Source organism: Lissotriton vulgaris, chromosome 10, assembly GCF_964263255.1.
Source record: "Lissotriton vulgaris chromosome 10, aLisVul1.2, whole genome shotgun sequence".
In the NCBI taxonomy this organism is placed as follows: domain Eukaryota; kingdom Metazoa; phylum Chordata; class Amphibia; order Caudata; family Salamandridae; genus Lissotriton; species Lissotriton vulgaris.
Window position 1 is genome coordinate 712,034,108 of NC_141698.1, and position 14,715 is coordinate 712,048,822.

Here is a 14,715-nt window from a genome sequence, read left to right on the forward strand (position 1 = left end):
TCTTTTGGTCTGAGCAACAGTTGGGGGGCATTCTATTTTTTCTTACCCGCAGTTATGCTATCCTTTTTGGATTTTGATGGACAGATGCTACCATTCGTGGTAAAGTAGACCTGCATTAAGACATATGGAAACATGACCTTGTATTTTTGAATCTGTGTCCCACATTGGTCCAGGAGGGATAATCATGATGTGACTGTAGATTGGTTTCCCATTATCCGCCACTTTTATAGCTGTTTTTAAAGAGCAGTGTCAATCATTATCATGTTACGACAAAAGAACATCCAACTAATTTTTTTCAATTGGGGTCTCATTTCAAGTGGACCCAAAATCAGCTGGTAGTTCTGTAGACCCCTCTTCGTCACTAATACTGGGGGCGATGGTACTTTTGGGGGGCATAGTTGCCGGTTGATTACAAATTGGACCCCTAGTGTACCCCTTTGAATTGAGGAATTACTGCAACAAGCTGTAATTCCCACACTGATTCCCTAGTTATTCCTTATTTCTCCCACCCTATTTCACTCAGTGACTCCACCCGCTTTTAGTCGATGGGAACAGTGCCTTTAGTCAGTCACGACCAGGAAGCTTAGTGCCGGGACACTCAATCGAGTAGCCATGCGCTCTATCAGTTCCTAGTAACATAACATAACATGGGTGAAATGTCCTGGGCCGCAAAGATACTGCAGAACCTCTAATTTAGATGAAACTGGCAAGTATCGTTACTGGTCCCATCAGAATTTAAAGAGCTCTTGTAATGAGGACCTTCCTGCTTCCAGGTGGCCAATGTCTGAAATCCTAAACATCAGGAACAGCCTGTGATGCGGTGAACTGAAGAAAAAGTTGAGCAGTTCATCGACTGAATTTCAAGTTGTCCTCCTGTCACATTTGCAGCTGCATTTATGCATTGCTGCAAGCATTGTCTCTGTGCAATTTATAACAGCTCTCTATTTCAAGCTGAGAAAATCTTTGCAATACTTGTCATCTTTTTTTTCTTCAATTCAAATAGACAATTGTTCTTTCTCAGTGAGACTTCACCTCCGCTTATCCCCCTAGTGGTTTTCTACAGGTTTCAGAAGACTGGTACCATTTTCCATAAGTCGCGATTGAGCACAAATCTATTTTATATTCTATACTCTGCAGGTGTGTAATGATGGTGATATTTTGGAAGATTTTCCTATAACATATAGAATTTTGCTGGGTATTATTATTCTATTTTTTTCCATCCATGGAAGATGTTTATTCTAAATGGATCAATCCAGGAAAGATCAATGCACTTATAGAATTATAGATGGAGCAACACATACTTTACTTTATTTCTGTCCCATAAGTAGTAGCCAATATTTGTATATGAAGGCATAGTAGATAAAGGTCCTGAAAATAAACAACCAGCTTGAAAAGGCCAACTTCATCAATTTGCTACGTTTTTTATCATTTGGTCCCCATATATCACATATTCATCTACTGGGGTTAAAACCCACAAAATGTTAAGGTTAGCTAAATGAAAGCATGTTGTTCATCAGCGAGGGAGCAAGCTGTTCCACAATGTTGCAATAAAGATGTTTAGTGGCTATTTTTTTCATCAAATACAATGTTGACTTCTGTTTAAGTAATTTATGCCACCAGGGAGTCAAGAGAGTACCACCATTTTAAAAGCGTGTCTCTCTGTTGGCTCATGGTGTAGACAGCATTTTGACGTTTCCTAATAGCATAGCATCCCTGTGCCAATTCACAGTACCCAAGATACTTGTCTAATAAATGGTTTGCTCCCAGAATATTCCCTACAGAATACTGACTACTAATATATCATCATGGTAAGTATACATAGCTAATACTATTATTAACTCAACATCTATATACCTTGACGATATATATGTTATCAAGGTACGCAGTAGTGGCGGTAGTAAATGTTAATCTAAACGCACTTATATATACTTACATGACGATAGTTGATATTCTGGGAGATTGCTCTTTTTGAACTTGATTTTCTGATATACCAACCAATAAATGCTTGCTGGTTCTCATATCAAAGATGTGTATAGTTTTTCCTAATCTGGCAGTTCCCAAGAGAAAGAGAGCAAACTACATAAAGGGAAATTAGGAAGAAGAGAAAGAAAGAAAACACATCACCAAGGAGGAAAGCAGGAACCTGCAAGAGTGAGATAAAATGACAGGGAGTGTCTGGCAGTGGATTAATGAGGCCTTGGGTGGAATCAGGACTACACAGCCTTGGTATTCGGCACTCTGACATTTAATAGTGCAAGCCTGGGTTTCTAAGCAGCCCCTCAAAAACTAAGCACTGTTGGAATGGACATACTAATGGCCATAGTGATTTGTCTGTTTGATGATTTGATATAGTTGTTTTCATATACCACTGCATTCCACTAAGACAGCTTCATGGTCTGCGAAACAATGACGCTTACAATATTAGAACAAAGTATTAAAATATATAAAGTGACAAAAGGGATACATCAGTATATGAGTTGCTGTATCTGGAGGTCATTCTTGTTTTTTTATTTAATTAATTGGAAAGCAAGCTGACATTACATGCGTCCTACTCCTTTGTTCTAATAGCTATACGTCTGAAGATGTTTATTTGTCAAACTCAAAAAATAGTTAATCTGTTCATATTTGTTTGTGTGGACTACTGTGTACTCTAAAAGAGTTGTCAACTCATTGAGCCTGTTTGCACTCATTCTCGGTCTATGAGCTGGAAATGTTCATGTAAAATTCATGTAGTGATACCACAGGAACCTATTGCATATCTTCAAAGTAAAAAAGTTAGCAAATAGTCATCCTTTCCCTGCAATGCATTTCAGATGTACCAGTGGTGAGGAACTGTTTTGGGACAGTGAACAGTGAAAATAAAATATAGGCCCCATAGTCAGTGGTAAGAGTAGCTTTGTACACTTGAATGTACATTTTTGCATGAACAATTTCCTTGTTAGATGTTCAGTCCATTATTTTCCATCAGAGTAGAATCTTGGCCTTTTGCGGAGCCTCTGTTTTGTAAGGTGGCGCCTACAAGAAATGTAGCAAAGCTCTTTTCCTTTCTCTCTTATTGAACGGTTTGTTCAAAGTTGACCTTTAACTTTATCACTGCTGTACTTTGGTGACAGATGGTTCACAGAGTCAAATATTAATTGGTTGGGAAAATGTAAATGTTATGCTCCATCTTTTAGGCTAACTCATATTTGAGTCATGAGCATAATGATGGGTGACATCAGCTTTAATTATCCTCTAATAATCCGTCCACTGTAATCAGCCCGCTCCTTAATATCATCCACCCAAAACATCCTAATCTTTCAATATTACAGAGCCGTGACTTATTCCTTTGATGGCATTCTGCAGAACTGGGATTTTTCACGCATCATGTCTTGTTCCTGAAATTTAAAGGCTTTTACTGCTTTATTTTGTTTTTCTCTTCCACTCCCATTTTCTTTTGCGGGTAACACATGGCCTTTATAGTGTCCTCTCACATTAGTGTCCAGCCTATTGAAAGAAGCTAGAACGAACACTCCTCCGTCTCCGATATAAATAGACAATATCATGACATTATTCAAGTATTCTTAGATTTGGTACCTGGGCCATTGTTTTGGATCCAAGTCATATATTTGGTAGAAAGTCCAATATGTACTTCCATTTTAAACGTTCTTGGTTCATAATCTGTTATAATTAGATCTAGCCCCAGTTTTACCGAGGCTCCACTCATCCGCATGCCTTGCACATAGAGTGGAGTCTGAGTATACTATTCAGGCCCTTACTGCTGAATTACTTCACCTCAGGGATGGACTACCCATATTGGAACCAGGGAAATCCCCGCTAGACAGAGGACCTTAAGGCTGCTATTAGCAGTGGACGGATGCAGGGATCAACAGTTATCCCACCTTTAGAACAGCCTTGAGGGAACACACACAATTTTCTTGTAGACAAATATATATAATTTGCTCCCAGAACTAAATCCAGGAGGACAAGGTTGAACTCACTCACTAAACTCAATAGTTTCTAGTAGCGGGTTAGTGTGAATATATTTTCCAGGGCTGCTTTAACTTCCAGTTCTCCCTTTCTCACAATTGAATGTGCCATGATTCAGTGTACTTTTGAGACGTAAAATAGTTCCTTGTGCATAGCAAGGCAAGCACTCAACAGAAATATGAATGATACACCAAAAAGCCAACAGCATGAGGTGCGAGAGAAACACTCCTTTGAGCAGAGTCAAACCCCACACTATGGACCCGATTATGTCTTTTGGTGGTGCAGGTGAGGGGCCCACCACTGTCGCGTCCCCTCCGTCGCCTGCCAGATGACAAGTTTTTTTGTCGTGTGGCGAACAGGCATTATGGTGGTTTCCGCTGCGGTTCCTCTTATAAAGGCGCTGGTGCCTTTGAAAAAGGCACCACAATGGGAAGGCCTCACAAGGTTTCTGGACAGCATGGACTGCAACGGCAGTGGAACTGCTGTGAAAACCCTGGCAGAGAGAAAACACGGAATATGCTTGGCGGGACCACAGCGATATGGGTGCCTCTGACCACTGCGATAACGCCAGGGAATGGCGGTTCTCTGCAGCGATCCCAGGGCGGTCCGACCGCCCAAGTCAATAGGTCGGTCAGACCACTGTTGCGGGAGTCGCTGGACCGCCACCACTGCGCCACCACAAGTCTGGCGGCCCTTGAACTGCCAGGCTCGTAATTAGGCCCTATATGCATTTTAAAGAATTGATAACATTAGGAATTGCAGACAACTGTGCTGTTAAGCCTAATAAACAGGGAGTGAGGGGCCCAGGTAATTTTCTTACTATTATTTTCTACTTAAACATGTGTTCCGTACTGCTCTCTTCCTCCTTGAAACTAGATTGTTCTGGTCCGTGTTACGCATAATAAATACACATAATTATTTATTATTTGCAGTTTTTATATAGCGTAAACTCTTTTTTTTTGGATGCTCTGTATGCCATGGCAGAAATAATGTAGTTTGGCATGCATTTGCTTTGTTTCAACTACTTTAAACAAGAATTTGAATTTAAAGGTGGCAGTCGAGTATTGGGCTTATTTCCACCACACCAGCCCACAGTAGTCACTTAATGAAGGTAGGAGTCCTCCTCTGAGGCTTACTGCACTAGGAAGGAATCCCAAACTGCTTCTTAATGATGTGGCTCGGCCAACGCCGAGCCTGCACTGTTTGTAAAAGCCCAATCATGCGTAGGAGGATTATAGTCTCGGTCGAGTGGGCCGAACTGGTGACACATACTTGGGATGTAATCAACACTTTTACGCTGACTCGATGTAACCTTGAGAAATATGTTTAACTCCCTGAGCTTCAGTGGGACTGGCTGTAATTTAGAAAAGATAATATTGTTTGGTGCACAGGGGTCAATTGCTGAAATGGCGACATTACTTCTGCCATGCTAGTGGTTGTAGGTACTCCCTGAGGTTCCATTAAAAATACACCTTCGTGCTCTAAGCAAATCCTCGCTGCTTTTTAGAGCAATATTCTTGTTCCGTTTATAGTGTTACATGAATTCTGCTTAATTATTCGTTGGCTTTGCCACTGTAATTTGATAGAGGACGGCAATTTGTTTTTCCAAGGCCTATTTTCTGTGTTTTGGTGCCACCGTCCTACAAAGATTGTCCAGCTCTATGTGTTGCTCTAAATGCATGGTGCATACAGTTTCTACCATGACGACTGCCGGTGGCAAGCACTTTCGTCTACTTACAAACATGCTAATGACAGGCACATTTCGTCTGTATCTAAACATGACAATGGTGGTCCCACGCACATTTCGGCACGTTTAAAAAAATGACAGAAAAAGGATTGTGCCACCTCCTTGCACATTTGTCTGTCTCGAGAAGAGTCGCACTGGCCATTGGAGCAATCAGGCGGTACCAGAAGGGCTGGTCTGACAGGTCAACGTACAGACCAGGGCTTGGCTGTTTGTGGGCCTGTTTTATGATCCGGTAGGTCGTTGTTTTACTGTTGGTTGATTTCCCTGATACTACCAGAAACATTGCCTGCAGCAAGCACAACTGCATGGAGTCTCCATCACTTGCAAAACACTTATAGAGCATGTCTTTACATTATGAGGAGGTGGGGGTGAAGCAACACAGTGGAGTGAGGGAGAAAACACACAAGGGATCAGGGGGCCGAGGAGGAAATAAATGGGTGGGAGATGAATGTGGATTGTGGGTGGGAAAAGCACAAGGATGAAAGCGAACAGCGAGGAGGGGGGCGGGGGACACCCACGGGAGCTAGCTGGAAAACTCATGCAGTCTCATGGAGTGCCTAAACAAAAAGAAATAAGTAGCTCCCGAAAAATTTGCAGAAAAAGCATAGAACTCAGCCAATCATAGAATTGGGAGGGGCATGCTAATACAAACACTCATCCACAAAAGAGTAAGACCATTGCTATTCACAAACTACACTTCAAAAGTACTACATCCTTAAAGGTGACACAGCAGTAGTAAATGTTGTCCAGCCCAGCCGTGGAGTAAGTCTACCACCACACAAGGCCAATCACAGGTACTGCAGCACTTTGCCATCAAAAATAATGGTGGTAGTGAATTAATATAATACCCCATAAGAAATGAGGTTAAAATAATTACATTAGTTTGAGTTTTATATTACATATTTATTTCCTATATCTCAAAAAGTATGCAAAATGAATAATTAAATAGTTTATTAGTTTACAAATAAATACTTAACTTAATTAAAAATAAATAAAGTATTAAAAGTCAAATGTAATTTACGGTAATTAAGCACAAATTTTAATTCATTTTACCAAATATTACTTTTTAAGAAACTGCAATTTTTTTTAGTTAATTTATTTAAAAATTAATATTTATAAAATAAATGAATACAGTTAAATTATGTTATTATTTAGTAAACATTAGTTTTGAAGAAGTAATGTGTTCTAACATTTAATTTTTATTAGTTCAGGGCTAAAGATAATTAGTTTAATTAATTTAAAATGTATATATTTTACACACAAAAATTAATATTTTTTTTAAACATGGTAAACTTTAGTCATGTTTAATCATTATCCCTCTTCTTTCCCATTGGGGGCTCTCCATTGTAGTCTCTGAGGTCCCCCTGAAGGTGGTGGAGATCTCAACCACAGTGGCGGAGAGCTCAACTAAGGCCTACTTGCAAAAAGTTACAAGTAGTAACTTTAAACTCATAAATTTGGCACGGCTCCCTTGTTTAAAGGTTGGAGACGTGTAAGTCTATGCTGTGGAATACATTTAGTCTTGGAAATGGTCAGGAGCCAAAAGTAGTAAATATATTCTAAAGTGTAAGATTAAATTTACATAGGTAGATTTACTCATATCTAAATTTACCCTTGGGAATAGACCCCGGTGTAATTAAGATGATAACAATGGATCACTTGGTTCCATTGTTGCCCTTTCCGTACCTACATGAAAGAGCACCCAGGTAGAGCAGGCGCTATGATACTATAGATATTGTTAGTTAGTGCTACAAAATCAAATAACATTGCATAACACAAGCTGTACACAAATGTTGAAGGTACTATCACAATCTTGAAATATTTTTTTGCTGTATAAAAAGTTAGGGAAGCAGTCAAACACTGAACTGCAGACATGTATTTGATTGCATGGCTGGTCAGTAGGACTCAATCTTACAAGGAACTCGAAGGCTCCAAGTGGAACCGCAAATCAGCAAGCATGCTTTGTCTAATCATGGAAATGAATGTGGGTAAATGTTGCCTTTTGTGAAAGATAGAGGAATGTTGCATTTGCCGCAAAAAATCATAAGTACAGGATCCAGAGACATTTTTCTCTACTGGACATGATAATTCAATTACCAATCAACAAATCTAAGCAAACAAGCATTTCCTTGACTCTTCTCAAGACTTACCAGTTCAACCGCTAATATGGCGTACATGATGAGCATTTGGCACTAAAGCCATCCGATACATGGGAAGAAAGAAGTAAATTTAATACTTCACATATTTTATTGCTTACAGTTCCATCAATGTCTGCTCTATTGTCCGTAAAGTGTACACCGATGCGGGTGCACAATTTTAACTGATGAGGTAATGTCATGTTTGAAATTTAAAGAGCCATAACCTGTCCACTTTAACTAGTGATATCATCTTTGCAATTTTCCAGTGGGACTTTGTGTAAACATCAGTAATGCGCCCTGCAAGGCTTGCTAGAGGGTTGTTAAGGATGACATTAGCCATCATGAAGACATCTTTTTTCTTTGATCTCATTTCAGTTGTCAGATACGGTTATGTTACTGCCGAATTTAAGCATTCCTGAAATTAATGTATCAGAGGTTCTGACCCTGGTAGTGGTTGGAAATAGAATAAATGGTTTGTGTAAATTGATTATAGCAGGTTTCTGTCAGATTTAAAAACAAATGGAAAGGCAAAGTGGCCTTTGCTGGCTTGGCAGCAGTGAGCTTCGAAAGCCAGGAGCATTTTGTCAACTTGACATCTTGCAGAAATGTTAATTTCAGAGGGACAGATAGGGAGTCTTTTGTGGGGCGTAGTCATACACGAGCGACTATTGGTCAAAGGGTAATTAGTGGTCTAATGGGTAACATTAGTCTGAAAATAGGCTTTCTATTGCAAATGATATTCTGTTAAATAGTTGTCTTAGTAATATTTTTTTTGGCTATGCTATAGTAAGTTGAAGACTGACTGAGTCATTATCCCAAGTGACACCCCAAGAGAGTTTGTAATCCCTCGGACGAGAAATTCTCCTTCACATCATGGAAAACCTTGGACCAGCCGGGTGGCCCAAACCCAGAATATGTCCTCCACCAGGGAAAGAGTGCCGAGCCAACCCTGATGGTTAAGGGTTCGAGAGTGCTAACAGCGCAAAACGTCCTCCACCCAAAGCCCACATTAATTGTCACTTGTACTTGAATTTAAGGCAAAGACATGAATTCTGATAAGTCTCAGCTATATTCACAAAAGCAAAGAATATCTCATGCCCTGACGATAAGCTAGGTCTGACTGCTTATTACTTGCAATTTTTGAGCAACGTAAAGCAAATGACAGCTCAGGGCAGTATGAAGTGTCATTTGTTAACTGTCCATGGCAGAAGCATGCAAGGCACACTCACTTTCTTGACATGCAGAAGTCAATGTACCGGAAGGCTTGTTTTGGTTCTTCGGTTTCAGCACATAGCGCGTTGTCATTAACGTATCTGACCTTCTAGACATTGTCTTTAGAAACAAATGACCACTGTAATTCGTTTACAAGTACTCCATGCAGAAACGACCATTCATTCCACTTATGATGGCTTGTATCATTCCAGAATGTAACAATTCTGTGGTGTCCTCGTTACTTTTCAGGAAATCTTGCTAACACCATTTAGCGAGGCAGTATGCGCACATTAAGGGTTCTATGAGAGGGTTGGCGTTAAAGAGAGATCAGTAGTGTGTCGGGACTTACAATCCCTCTCACCCCATCAAGGGAATTGCTGAATTTTGGCTCAAGGAACTCCGCTTGCCATCTCTAATAGAATGGTGGTGGCTGTAGGAGGTCTTTATCTTTTCTTACGGTGACAAATTATTGCCGACTGCAGGGGTGTTTTTCAAGCCTATGGCCAAAAAGATCATGGAACACCTAGATTTGTCTCTGTTAAAGGTGAGCTTAAGAAGCTACACTGGCTCCCAATGAAACAAAGAACTCGCTTTAAAGCTCTCTGTATAGTTTTTAAAGCTATTAACGGATTCGGCCCTGAGTTCCTTAGGCAAAAGTTTCACTGGTACATTCCTGGGCGAACGTTACGCTCTACCAGTGCTAAACAAGTGCAAGTCTCCATGCCAAAAAGAGTAAACTGGGGAGACAGGAGTTTTACTCACTGTGCCTCGAGAGCTTGGAACGAGCTTCCCTTTTCCCTCAAAACTGCCCCAAATCTTCTCACGTTCCGGAAGAGCCTGAAAACATGTCTCTTTTCACAGTAGCATTCTTTCAGCTTCCCAGGAAGACCAGTACTTAGCGCCAGGTCACCCAAGGGTAATCGTGCGCTCTACAAGTGCAAATAACATAACATAACATGGAAAGGTCTGGCATGGATCTGACCCACATTGTACATCCTTACAGTAGGGTAAGTTGTTATTTCGGCTTACTCTCAATTACCTAAAACTAACATGGGGTCCTAATGCTATGAATATGCATGTGAGCACATCAGAAGCAAAAGTATGAACATTTATTAGATGTGCCAGCTGATTAGGAACTGACACTAGAATGATATTGTAGGCTTTCACAATGCTGCCGAATAAAGTTTTGAATTGAGTTGAATGAATTGATATTAAGACCCTTGCAATTTCATTTTATATGCTGCTGTGTGCACAAAGCTGTTTGAGCTTCCCTGTCTCTATGCTAGGCTTGCTGATCCATAGCAAATGCTGTAGGTTGCAAACCCTGCTTGAGTCTAATTAAACACCCAGCAATGTCTAATTATTCCTATCTTAAGACCTGGCACACCTCCCACTGTCTTGTAATGAGGTATGGCACTCCAAACGCTGCTTCCCAACAATTATCATCGATCTTATAGCCACCTCTCATGCACTCGCTTACTTGATTACATTGGCTGTATGCTAAACATGTTTATATTGTTTATGATGAATAAATAAGTGTTGTATTTACCATGTGCGTTTAGGAGAAAAACAGGGATACCAACAGCAAGCAGCGCGCCTTCTTGATAAGAGTTCGATCCATTCGATGGCATACGAGGATTGGCAAAGAAAATAAAGTCAATAAGCGGAGGTAGCTCTGTATACTGGCAATTTATTGGCATAATGAAAAGCAGAAATATTGATCAAACAGATGATTTTACGTGTATTACACTCAAGAGGCACTAAGAGTACCACCTTTAAAGGAGAGCAAAATAGAACCTGCGAGAAGCAAATATTGCCCCAAATGCTAAGAGGTTAGGAGAGGTGAGTTGGGAATTGGGAACAACAAAGCATCACATCACTTACAAGAGGGAACAGATTTGCAACTTATGGGCACCACCTCTAAAAAATGTAAAAGTAGAACAATATAGTATATACAAACTTCCATAACACAGCCTCTTCTAATTACTTTTGTGTGTCCTGCTCTGAGGTTATGGTTAGCTATACCAACCGCGTCCAAATTAATCTGGCAGCCGAGAGCACAAAGGACTCCGCCATTTCACCAGGTCTAAGGCAAGCCTATGATTTCTGGTTGATACTGGTGGTCTAGCAACTATCAGCAGTTACAAGGCTGAGACCTGAATGCTGCTGAGTTTCCATTCCTCCCCATCTGCATGTCACCCAACCAAGAAAATATGAGACCCGTTTTGAAGGTATTATTGCCTCATAATTGACCTCCATATCTGCTGTTCATGCCCCAAACCTTGGGTTAGTGTCAATATACCCCACAATAACAGCATGGAAATCAGCCTTGCCCTTTCATCCTACAACTGACCAGAAAATGGAACTACATTGGTAAGAGAAGCCATATCTGAAATGTTGTTGATTGTTCCCATTTGTTGCTGCTGATCACAGAAGCCAGGACTGCTATGATCTTTCATTGTGCCTGAAATATTGTCGGCACTCCGCTGTGTATCAGCCTTTAGAGTAAGTCAAAAAAAGTATCATTCGGAAACCGAGGGACATAATATCAAGCAGGGCGTTAACATTATCGCCACTTTAGCAGCAGAAAACGTAATGGGCTGGATAATATGCCGTACAGAATGCCCATAGAAGCCCATGTTCACACCAGCTTCTATGGGAATTCACAAGGGCGTATTATGAAGCTCATTATCGCCACTTGAGGGGCAGTTTTCTACCGCTAAAGTGGCGATAATGTTAACGCTGTTTCTTGATAATATGCTCCAAGTTACAACTGTGCCAGTGGATTGGTTTACTAGAAAAACAGCATATGTCTCAGGAGGACTTCGAAAGCACTCATCTGAAAATAAACCCCAGAAGAGAAAATAATGTGTTCCTAAATTACCACAGGGAGTGGAATTGAATGACGAAACAATACATGGCACTGTGCATCCATCGCACAATGACAGTCTTTTACGTGGGGGATAAGAATTAGGGGGAAGGCCGCTACTGCTATTAGTTTGACGTTTTTATATACAGATGAGGACACGGTAAAAAACAGAATTATAGTATTATTCGGATAGAAAACGAGCCTGAGACATTCTGAATTCATGGTGGAGCTTCGCAGTGTGAAAAGAGGCCCATCCATTATGTCTTGATAGCACAACCGCCATAGACAAAGAGACACAATTTAATTGTACCGAATTAGACTCATGAGATTTCCTTTTTTCTCAATAATTGGCGACTGGAGCTGGCATTGTCTGCATGCCTAATGTATGCCATTCTTCTTAATCTCTCCATGTTGCCAGATGATGTCTATGGAGATGACGTCGCCATTTTAATGAGTTTCTTCCACTACATATCCAAATGCTTGTGCTCCGGTAGAGTAGAAAGGGATTCAACAGATAGCTCACCGTGTAGAGAAATATTGTCTTGGTGGATGTTTTGCTCCAGCACGGTGTTCATTTTAAGTTTAAGATGTTCAGCACCATAATTATTCTGCGTTGAATATCGCAAGACGCTTTGTGGCACTCTTAAGTAGAATCACAGACGACGCTCAATGGCTAAAGTGGAAAAAAACAAAGATATATAGCAGCACGAGGAAGGACTAATGGTAATTGGGCACTTAGAAGAGACAGTATCATGCCTAGTGCCACAGTGGAAAATCAAAGATTCAAATACTGGCAGAGGGGCGTTAACTTTCCCCCTTTGGAGGTCGATAACATGAGCACCATTAAAAGTATGTATATATGACATATTTAAAAACAAGGTATTGCTATATGCTGGTTTTGAGAATAAAAAGTGTTGGGACCTTCCAACCAATTATGCAATGTGATATCAATTGAAATAAAGAAATACTGCAGAGCAATGAGCATGGCGTCCGGCAGGATGGTTGTATAGAGCACATGTCTGCAAGATCTATTGTTACCTATGCCTTAAGTTATGCATTTAGTGGGCTTGCGCTCTATCTGGAATACTATCTCCCACCTCTGCTGGGGATTGTTTAGTGCTAAATTCTTTCTCCCATGGAGAGCTTGCATTACAATGCATGCAGTACTATTTTACAACTCAGAAGCAAATGATACAGCAAATGATCTCATATTACATTCTTTAATTCATAGTTTGTATACAGAAAACAAACATTGTTTGATCTTTTTTCACGGCAGCAGTTTTGTTAATCTTTTTATTAAGTCTAAAAAATGCTAGCCAGACCTACAGACTTTGCCAATGCGTGCTAAACATTTACCCATACCAGAGTCTCAGCCAATGACCAATGAAGTAATCACAAATTTCACACTAGATTAGGTGATACCGTCTGATCGCTGATAGGATCTCACTCAGGAGCATCCTTCACTCTCTAATAGCATATCAGCGAGAAGCATTTTGCCTTAACTACACACATTTTGGCTTTATGTCACTGGTGCTATAAGACTGTATAATTGTAATGGGCGCGTCTGCTTTGTACGGTTTCCTGTATAAAATGTTCTAGTGATTTCAGCATGCAGCCTGTTTTTACCTTGCACTTTCTGTCAAGACCCTGTAGTTTCAAATCTCTACACCTCCCACTGTCCTTTTCGTTGCTGCCACAAATCAGCTTAAGTGGTCAGCAAAAAAAAGTGCATCTACTTGGCCAGCTGGTAAAATCGCCCTCTAAGTAAATTAACAGCGGGAGCTCGCTTGTGAGGTCTATTGAAAGTCTTTTTTTCTGGTCTATTCTGCACTAATGAAATGGACTATAAAGTGACCCATTCAGCTGAAATTGCAATAAGTAGCAAGAGCCTCTGTGCTAAAACCTTCCTCTTCTCTTGTTCCACCAGGTATGACTACGTGGAGATAATCGATGGAGAAAATGCCAATGGGAGGCTTTTGGGGAAGTTCTGTGGGAAGATTGCTCCCTCTCAGCTAGTCTCCTCTGGACCCTCCATGTTCATCACATTTGTCTCCGATTACGAAACTCATGGAGCTGGGTTCTCCATCCGCTATGAAATCTACAAAACAGGTCAGTGGTAATGTTCAATCTGAGATGCCTTCTATTCTAATCACCCAACCAGAAAACTTTAGTAAGCGCGATAAGAGCAGGTAAACGGTCTTAATGATTTTTTTAAATGGGTGACATTATATCGCAGGGAATGTTTTTTTTTTTTTTTTTAAAGGAGCAGGGTGACAACACCACAATTTGAAATAGCTTGTTGCTTAATGATTCGATCTGGAGAAGATATGTGAGTTCCAATGCTATAGCATTGTGCTTTTTGGAGAAGGGCACGTTAAAAGAAGTTGTTAGTCACAAGGTTATTTCATAACACTATGTATAAATTGTCTACTAGATAATAATCCACTAAGTGTCTTTAACTTGTCTTGTTTTTTTCAAATAATACAAACCTTTAAAAGAATATTTTTATAATATAAATGTCAGATTTTTCAAATGGGGGCAATGAAAGGGTGCTTGCTGACACTGGTAACGTGCTGTTTTGACTGTAACTCCCATTTCAAAGGGACACATTTGAACCTAGGGCCAACCTGACTCCAACTGCACTGAACTGTACCCCTCCCTAACCCCCCAGTCGCCTCCTCGTGTAGCTTTCAGCAGCCACCTAGTATTCTCTTGTCCAGGTTATGGTCCTACAGGAAGGCTGTGTTGGATGAAACACAAAGCATCTATCTTAACTACAG

At 40.4% G+C, this 14,715-nt stretch overlaps 1 protein-coding gene across 2 annotated transcripts in view; it reads left to right on the forward strand.

The window, feature by feature from the left end:
• NRP1 (neuropilin 1) overlaps nucleotides 1-14,715 on the forward strand; it is a 229,333-nt gene that overhangs the window by 97,044 nt on the left and 117,574 nt on the right. For both annotated transcript variants that reach the window (XM_086941540.1, XM_086941541.1), the window contains exon 4: nucleotides 13,863-14,044. In XM_086941540.1, coding sequence (XP_086797666.1) covers nucleotides 13,863-14,044 — 182 coding nt within the window. The remainder of the gene's footprint in view (nucleotides 1-13,862; nucleotides 14,045-14,715) is intronic.